At 41.3% G+C, this 9755-nt stretch overlaps 1 protein-coding gene across 1 annotated transcript in view; it reads right to left on the minus strand.

Annotated features, from left to right (window-relative positions):
• Positions 1 to 9755, minus strand: part of Rbm28 (RNA binding motif protein 28) — a 67097-nt gene that overhangs the window by 37724 nt on the left and 19618 nt on the right. The window contains exons 6-10 of the mRNA XM_023702870.1: positions 8330 to 8439; positions 4756 to 4829; positions 2928 to 3063; positions 1556 to 1620; positions 50 to 133 (exon numbers count right to left, since the gene is read on the minus strand). Of these exons, the coding sequence (XP_023558638.1) occupies positions 50 to 133; positions 1556 to 1620; positions 2928 to 3063; positions 4756 to 4829; positions 8330 to 8439 (469 nt within the window). The remainder of the gene's footprint in view (positions 1 to 49; positions 134 to 1555; positions 1621 to 2927; positions 3064 to 4755; positions 4830 to 8329; positions 8440 to 9755) is intronic.

Consider the following 9755-nt stretch of genomic DNA (forward strand, 5'->3'; position numbering starts at 1 on the left):
CCCTAGTGGCATTCAGCAGCAGCTTTCTCAGCTGTTTGTCATCCACAGCCTTGGGAAGATTGTGCAGGCAGAGCCTGGTCTGGGAGACAAAGATATTCTGGTCCTTAAGCTTCTGATGCTTCAGTAGCTCAAACTGAAAAAAATTGAACACCAACAAACTGTTAACAGTTCAATCATCTTATAAAAGACAGATTCAAAAAATAAAAAATAAGACAGAGGGCCCCTGGGGCCTGCTGAGATGGCAACTGAGACTGGGCGTGGTGGTGCACGCCTGTAATCCCAGCTCTTGGGAGGCTGTATACAGGTGGATCGCTACGTGTTCAATCTAGTAGTGAGACCCTGAACACCCTGTAGACCTTTTCTAAAATACGAAAAAAAAAAATAAAGTTTCATAATTCTCTAAAAGGAAAGACCATGCCCTTCATCCCATAAAATCACACATACAGAAAAAGAGAACTGCCCATGCCTACAGCCTTCTGCTATCCAACACAGGAAAAGAAGGTTGAAGGAGGTAAGATACAGAGTAGAAAAATCACAGGCTCCACACTCAAATCTAAACTAGCAGAGCACTAAATTGAAGAAATCTTTTTGTCTTTGCTGAGACAGTATCTTACTATCCGGGCCTTGAACTTGCTATGTAGCTTAGAATGGCCTCAAATTCACAATTCTCCTGCCTCTGAGATTAAGGTATGTGCCACCACCCCTAGAAGTCACATGAAATTTCAAAGACTTGATTTTTCATCCAGAAAATGGAACTGCTTGAAATATGAATCTCTTAGCACTGATGTGAGGCCAAAATGAGATTATAAAAGAAAAAATCTCTAGTTCAAAATGTGACAAATAAATAAATAAATAATACTGCAGTAAACATCCATTTCTGGCCTCCATCTACCTACTAACTCAAAATAATCTAGTGTCTCCTTCCAAAAGGAACTAGAACCTATTTAGACAACCCTTGATAGAATGGTGTCTCGTCTCAACTCTGCCACCTAGAGGCAAATGCCGGTCCATAACCATGGAAATATGTTCTGCTCTTTTAAACTTTTTTTTAAAAAATGTATTTAGAACAGGATCTACAGGGTCTCACTACTAGATTAGACTTGTAGTGATTCTTCTGTTTTCAGCCTCCCATGTACTGGGATTACAGGTGCACGCCAGGATGCCCAATCTGTCACCCTCTCAATGCGCCCCAGGGGCAGGGCCAGTTGCCCTTAAGACAGCTCCCTCCGCTGAGCTGCCACAAACATTAGCGCCCTGGTGACCAAGCCTCTGTGTGTACTGCAAGATCTGGCAGCATGCTCCTCGCAAACCTTTACTAAGAATTAGGGAAGCCCGGAGTAAGGCCCAGTCCTTACAAACCACGTAACACGGATACAATATTGTGGATAATGTTGGGTTACTTGCTGTTTCACCTGTGTGCTTTTCCCTTTAGCAATCTGTAAATAAGGCCTGCAACATACTTAGCTCTTTGGTAAGCACACAGAGCATTCAGTACTTGTTTCTGATTGATTTATAAACTATTCCGAGCCTGAAAGCTGGTGCATAAGCTACTTACACGTTCTCGTTTGGCCATATCAGCAGCACTCACACCCTCAGCAGCCTTAGTTCCAGCACGGATCACTGCAGAAAAAGGGAAAAAGGCCAAGACATCACCAAGGGAATTTTCACTGAGCAACAAGAGGAATGTGATGTGAATGATGCAAACTCTCTGCACAGGACCCACAGGACTGTGTTGGCCAGGACGTGGTGGCATTTGGTTAGGCCCAAAAATAGGCTACAGGGCTAAATTCTGTGCTCAGAGGTGCTCTCAAGGTCTAAACTACCAAACATTTTGTGATTTTGCTGCTATTCTCCTCTCCCCTCACATACTTACACAATGTTAGATGGAAAGGGCTGGCGGAACTTCTGAAAATAAGTACAATTAAGGAATCTGGGATGCAAAATGCTCTACCTACATCTTGCCCCTGAAACTTAGCTGCTTCTCACGTTCTTGGAGGCCAGTCACTCAGCTGTAAGACAAACCAGTCTAGAGAACAGACCTACTGCCGGAGAGGCCAAAGACCAAGGCTATGCCTCGCATGGCTAGTCAGGATTGTGCAGCTGTGCAAAAGGCAGGCCAAGAAACACTATGTGACCAAGAAAGGGATTTTGTTTTTAGCTTCAAGCTAATTTCTGATTTCCCTGTGACATGAAGGAAAAGCGCTAGTTGCACATTTTAAATCTATGAATAACCCAAAAGAAATTTTAGTTGCACTTTTCAACTCCTTCAGAAGCAGCAAAGATAACCTGAGTTTTTCTCTCCTCTTTGCCTTGCCAATCTTCTAATAAAAGTCTAAAAACAACCAGGCAAAAAGATACCAAGACTAATTAATTCACAAAAATGAATGAAAGCCGCCTGCCTAATAGAAAGCCATACTTACTAAAGTGGAACAACAATATAAACCAGTAAAAGAAGAAATTTGTTCTTTAAAAATTTGAAACAGCCAGGTGTGGTGGCACATGCCTGTAATACCAGCACTTGGGATACTGACGCAAGAAGATTGTTGAGATTTTGTGACCAGTCTGGGCTACCAAGTGAGTTTAAAGCCAGCCTCTTAAAGCCAGCCTGAACTACAACTACATAGTAAGACCATGTCTCTCTCCCTCCCTCCCTCCCTTTCTCTCTCTCTCTCTCTCTCTCTCTCTCTCTCTCTCTCTCTTTAAAAAAAGAAAGAGAAACAAAGAGTTTAAACATGCTCCAAAATATACAATTGCTAGTTTACTGTCATGGCATGAGACTGGCTACTTATTTTGTTTTGTTTTGTTTTTTGTGGTACCAGGGATTGAACTCAGGACCTTGAGTTTGCCAGGCAGGCACTTATGCCAGTAAGCTATCTCCCCAACCCCAAAGCCAAAGCCTGGCTCCCACCTTAAGTTCCACTACTCACAGCCTTCTCGAGCCAGATAAAGGTTCCGGGTCCCAGTGGGCTTCTTCACTTTCTTTGTCTGAAGTTTTGCAGCCTCATCACGGGTCACAGCCAAGTCAACCTTGAGCTGCCGGCCATCCAGTTTAAGCCCACCACCCTGTAACAGATTGTAGTCCTCTCTTCAAATACATAACAAGCACAATCTAAGCTCTTGACAAGGAGCACTGATATGAAGGACTCACTAAGCTGCAGTACAATTATACTACAGAAGCCACACCCCAGGATGTTCAGCCTGGCCGGCTACAAATGGATCCCTGAGTCCCACAACATTGTCTAGTTGTATAAAAAGTATACTGAAAGTAAGGTGCATGTGGTGGCACACAACTACACCTGGAATCAGGAGGCTGAGGCAGGAGGACTGAGGCAGGAGGACTGCTGCAAGTTCACGACCTGCCTGAACTATATAGCAAGACTTTATTTATTTATTTATTTATTTATTTGTTTATTTTTTCATCCCCTCCCCAAGACTCTATTTTAAAAAAAACAGGCTGGGTGTCATGGTGCACACCTGTAATTCCAGCACTGGGAGGCTGAGGCAGGAGGACCTCCATTAGTTCAAGGCCAGCCTGGGCTTCATAATGAGTTCAAAGCTGTTCTGAACTACACGACAAAACCCTGTCTCAAAAAAAATTTACTGAGGATAATCAGCAGTAAGGAACTGACTTTATGGGAGTTGATTAGAACCAAAGTAGGCTTAAATTGAGAAAAATGATCTGTTAACAGATAATTTTCAGTATTCTAAATAAAATCAATGCAATGGTAGTATTTTTTTTTTTAGTACTGGGGACCAAACTTAAGGCCTTGTGCTTGCCAGGTGGGCACTTATGCCACTGAGCCATCTCCCTGGCCTTTGCAATGGTAGTATTAACTCTACACAAGACAACTTAAGAGTTATGTGTTAGGTATGTGTTAGGCACTGAACTTATCTCAAAACAACATATATTTGGTTATAGAACACAAAAATATTTTCAATCATACATACATTTCCTCTTAAACACGTGCTCCATGGGGCCAGGGAGATGGCTCAGTGGAATAAGCAGCGCTTGCCTGGCAAGCATGGGGGCCTGAGTTCAATCCCGGTTCCACGAAAAAAACCCAAAACATGTGCTCCAATTCACTGATACGGTTTTTGGTTTTGTTTTTTTAAGACAGGGTCTCACCATGAAGTTTAGGCTGACCTTGAACTCACAGCAATCTTTTTGCCTCAGTTTCCCAAGTGCTGGGACTATAGGCTTCATTGATTTCTTAATACCTTCTTGTCCTAGTTTTTCATATTTATCATTCTAGAATAGAGACTGAAATGCATGTGACAATCAATTTCAAGACATACCCTTTTCTTAGCCTAAAAAATAGGGATGATCCCACCTAATATGGCAGATACACTGATTAAATAATGCATGTAAAGTTCAGTGCCTAACACATACCAAGTTATCAGTATTTACTTTATTATTAATAAAACTGTGTGAACACCTGGATCGTCTGAAGGAGCCACTATCTCCTATCTTACAGGGCAGTGATGTGAACCTTTTAGAACTTCAATGATACAAACAGCCCACTGTGGCACACGTCATAGGTTCGCCACCTATGACCACTGTTATAGTGTAAAAGAAATTCCTTCCTAAACTGTGTATGGTGGCGCAAGGCTATAATCCCAGCACTCGAGAGGCTAAGGCAGGAGGCTCATTGCAAGTTCAAGGCCAGACTGGGTTACATAGCAAGACCCTTTCTCAAACCAAAACAAAACAACAAAAAAAAACCACAGAAAAGAAAAAAGAAATGCCTTCTTCACCTCAGTCTCTGGAGAAGCAGCAGCGAGGCATTTCTGAGCAGCTTCTTGAGTCATGAATTGGACAAATGCACAACCTACAGAGAGACACAAAATTCAGTTAAGATCCCAAACTCTGTGGTAAGCCAAAAAGCCAAAAACAATACCACATGACAAAGAGCCACAGCCTGACATCAAATCAAAGGGATAAGAAACATCCATTTATTAAGCACTATTAGACGGATTCTATGTCAGGTAATAAAGGGTCAAAGGTAAATCTGATAGTATACTTGCTCTCAGTGTGAAATTTTATTATTTCTTTCATGTTCTCTGATGTATCCTAGTACTGCAGCATCACTGACTCTCTTCTTAATAAAATCTACATGAAATGATAAATACCAGCAGAGCACTTAACATCACTTACCGAAGTACCTATTAGAAGACTAAAAGATGAGGTAGGAACCACTTAACCCTAAAATTAATTACATCTTACTATCTCAGAATCACTTGGGAGACATCAGATAAGAGCAGATCTGCCTTGGGGGGGGAAGGCTGGTATTATATGAATACCACAGGAAATCAGAAAGTCATACATTCAATTCTTGGCTCATGCACTAGAATCTTCACAAACCCTGTCGTTCACTGGGTAGATGCAGGCCCAGGCAGTCCAGAAAAATTTCTGCTACTGACAATAAGCAGCTTTATAAGCATAGGGGGAAAAAATGACTTACAGAAAAGAAATTCAAGTTTCGTAATATTTTGCTAGCAATCCTTTAAACTTTAAATATTTTCTCATATGTGAAAATACCCACCATATTACCTAGAGTGCTTGAGGCATCACTTTCTATAGAAATGAATGACACCCAAATAACTGAAAGGAACTATGAAGTAGGCCAACCCCAGGATCACTATTTAGTGAGGACTTCTCTGCTTCCTCCAGGCAGGGCTGAAAGCTCCTACTTCTGTCTCCACCCTTTTCCATCTTTCACATCTCTCATGTCACTGGATAGTATCTTCCCAAATACAATTGTACTAGTTAATACATTTTATCAACTTAGCTTTATCAGCCAGGTGGTTTGGAGAGGGTCTGGGCCCCAGAGTGACTCAATACAAAAAGGGTATATGAAGGGATTGAGGAAGGATTCAGTGTTTCACTTTCTTAGAGGAACTTCAGTCTTCGCAGTCAGTTTGGATATCATCTCCTGGCTTCCAGCACAGAGACTCTTCAACATCTGGCTTAGATCCTTCAGTTCTCCATCACAGATTCTTCAGCCTTCCATCGTAGACTCATCAGCCTTCCATCCCTTCCATCGCAAACCCTTTGGCCGACTGATACAGACTTGCATGGAACACTGCAGTGAGCTTCACACCTTGGGACTCCTTCAGTCTCAGGTGTGCAGACGTCCTCTGCACACTTCCTCATCTGACTGTGCAGCGGACCCACATAAGCCGATCTTGTAATTTCTTATACATCTTGTATAAGAAGATTTGTACATCTTGTGTTATATCTGTCCCTTATATTATATCTGTTCCTCTAGTAAAACCCTGACTGATACAAGAATGAATGCCTTAGGAATAAAGACCAGCTATCACAGCATACAATATTAACAGATATGTAGCAGGAAAACACAAATACAATCAGATGTCTATTTCCATCAGTTCTGTATTGGTAGATCCAACCACAGAATGAAAATATTTATGGGAAAAAAATGTATCTATACTTAACATGTACAGACACTTTCTCTTGACATTCCCTAACACAATACAGTTGAAAAGCTATTTACACTGTATTAAGTACTGTACATAATCTAGAAATGATTTAAAGTATATAGGAAGATATATATAGGTTATATGCAATATTATAAAAGAAATCTTAACACAGATTTTGGTGTCTGCCTTGGTCTTGGAACTAATTCCCCCATTGGTACCATGGGAAAAATGTAATGAAAATATAGGAGGAAATGTTTCTAATGGGTAGATTGGCCTACTTGTCTAATATGAACAAAATGGGTACTTTCTCTGTAGTAAAAATTTATCATTGGAATTTCCAGTGTCAGTGCTAGAAAAATTGCAATTTCTTATACATTTGTACATCTTGTGTTATATCTGTTCCTTGTATTATATCTGTTCCTAACATTTAATATTGCATCAATCTTAACATTTTCCTTAAAGTCTACAGACTTTTTTTTTCAGAACGTGGGACTGAGCTCAAGTCCTTGCCTTGGCAAGTGCTTATTTTACTGAGCTATCTCCCCGGCCCCAAAGTCTATAGATTGTATTTAGCGCTTCTACATAGTGAAATGGCATGCTCGGTTTATATTTTTTTCCCTCTGAGAAAAGACAAAAAGCAAGTAATTTGAAAACATGATTTACGTTCAAACCACACATACACACACACACACACGCGCGCGCACGCGCGTGCACACACACATATACACGGGTATAGCCCAGTGGTACAGAGTACTCCCCGAACATGCACAGGCCCTATAGGCTGGGGAGATAGCTTGGTAGAATAAGCACTTGCCTGGCAAGCACAAGAGTCTGAGTTCAATCCCCGGTTCCGCCAAAAAAAAAGAATGAATTCTCACAGGTTCTAGGTTTGATCCCCAGCAGGGGTGGAGTGGAGGAGGGGTAGAGGGTTAATCCAGGGATAAACTCTAGAGAAGCCACGAGCCTTCTAAAGTAGCATTTCCCTCCCCCACAAGCTGTATAAAAAGGTTTATAGCTCTTCCTAGACCACAAAGGAACCAAGAATCAGAATTAAGAATTCTGCTTTAGAATGGCTTAAGTCCATAAAGTAAAAGATTATGTATGAATGGGTTGGAAAGATGTTTCTCTAACAGTGACGTAGTAGAATGTAGAGTAGACTGGCCAGATAGCTCAACGGACTAAAAGCTGTTTAGGCAGGCGCAGCGGCCAGGGTTCAATCCGCAGTGTGCCGAGCTGTGCCAGCCCCACCCCTGGGGTGTGCTGAGATGAGACTGAGTTCGGGAGTGGTGGCATACACCTGTAATCCCAGCACTTGGGAGGCTGAAAACAGGAGGATCACTACAAGTCCAATCTGTGTAGTGAGACCCTGTACTAAATACATTAAAAAAATAATGCAGAGTGGTTAACTCTTCCAATACAAAAAAAAACAGCTTTATGGGGAAAAATATTCATCCAGGTAGCATGCTTGCTACATAGTTTTTCTTCTGACTATTGCCATGCAACAAAGTTTCTGTCAGCTTCCAACTCTAACAAAAACAAGAAAAAAAAAAAAGATCCCAGTAATTTCAAGCAATGCAGAATGATTAATACTCATGAGATGCTATCACATTTGAAATTCAAAGGACAACAAATGGAATTCATTACCCTAAAGTAAATAAGCAAGAGCTTAAAATGCTTAGACAAAATTATGGCTGGCAATACCATTAAAGATGCTGAATTTGACACTATAGAAGACAACCTCAGAATGTCCTTGGGCTTCAATAGAAGGTAGTGGGCTGGAATGGACTATGGATCTTCTCAAAATAAAATATTTTGCATTCATGTAAGCTAGTCAATGCCTAGGCAGTAACCAAAACTCTTTAAGGTGAGGCCAACTAACTGCAAATACCTTTAGAATGCTCTGTGTCTGGATGCAAGACAATGCGGACATATTTAAGATCTCCAAACTGCTGGAGGAGCTCCCCAAGTTCTTCTTCCTCTGAGTCAAAGGACAGGTTTCTAAGGAACACAATCAAAAAGGTCATAAGAAAGGTCAGCAACAAAGTGAGATCCTGTGTTCCAGGATAAGGTAAATGACATCAAATGTCCTTTCCTCACAACCACCCTTTTTTGCTCAGAAATAGGCCCAACAGAGAGGGGTGGCCCTCAGTAGCCAAGCCTCTGCTATACGATTCTGCCCCTTGCTCCCAACTCACTAACCCTCCTCTATCTTGCCCAGGGATTTGAAGCTTAAATAAATATATACAAAGACAAGAAGCTGTAGATGCAGATTAAGTTCAAAATAGCAGTGTTTCAGGGCCAGCCAGATAGCTCAGCATACTAAAGTGCCTGCCTAGGCAGGCACAGGAACTGTGGTTAGATTCCTGAGATGCTCTGAGACAGCAATTGAGACTGGGTGTGGTGGCACACACCTGCAATCCCAGCACTTGGGAAGCTGAAAACAGAAGGATCACTATGAGTCTGATCTGAGTAGTGATGCTGTAGACCCTGTACTAAACATATTTTAAAAAATGTGTGTGTGTGTGTGTGTGTGTGTGTGTGTGTGTGTGTGTTTCACCAGAGAGACTTCTGGGGTGCTATAAATATTCTATGCCATGATCAAAGTGTGATTACATGTATATATATAATACACACACACACATGAAAGATTTCACTATGATTTGAGCAACGGACTTTATAGAACGTTGTATCTCTTAAAAAAAAAGTGGTGATCCCAGAGAAAAGACCCATAGCCTCCTACAGCAGTGGGTCCCAGAACTATCTAGATTTTGATCTACTCCTTGAGGTCTACTTTTCAACAACTCAATTTCTATGAGACCCCAGTGTTCATCCAACAAAGGCTTCTTCACATAATGTGACCAAAATTAGTTTCTCTTACTATACCCACAAGATTCAGACTCACAGGAGTCTAATGCAAAAAATTGTCTTCTGCTCTCTGACATTTTTCTTCTATGTCATTATGAAATTCAGATTTCTTTAAAATTTTATGAAAGTCAGAAAATCCTTCAAAGTAGCATAAAAGCAAACATGGTAAAGTTTACCAGCTAGCTGCAAAAAGAGAAAACTATATGTACAGTGTCTTTAACTCAAAGAATCAAAGCCAGGTATGGTCGTGCATACCTGCAATCCCAGCACTTGGTAGGCTGAGGCAGGACTGAATGAGCTCAAGGCCAGCCTACACTACACAAAAAGACCCAACACCAACAAAAACTCAAACTTTTGAATACCAACAATGCTCAAAAAGTTCTGGATTAGCCAGGCATGGTGATGCACACCTCTAATCCCAGCATGTGGGAAGCTGAGGCAGAAGGATC

Source organism: Octodon degus, unplaced genomic scaffold, assembly GCF_000260255.1.
Source record: "Octodon degus isolate 3935 unplaced genomic scaffold, OctDeg1.0 scaffold00160, whole genome shotgun sequence".
NCBI classification, from domain to species: Eukaryota; Metazoa; Chordata; class Mammalia; order Rodentia; family Octodontidae; genus Octodon; species Octodon degus.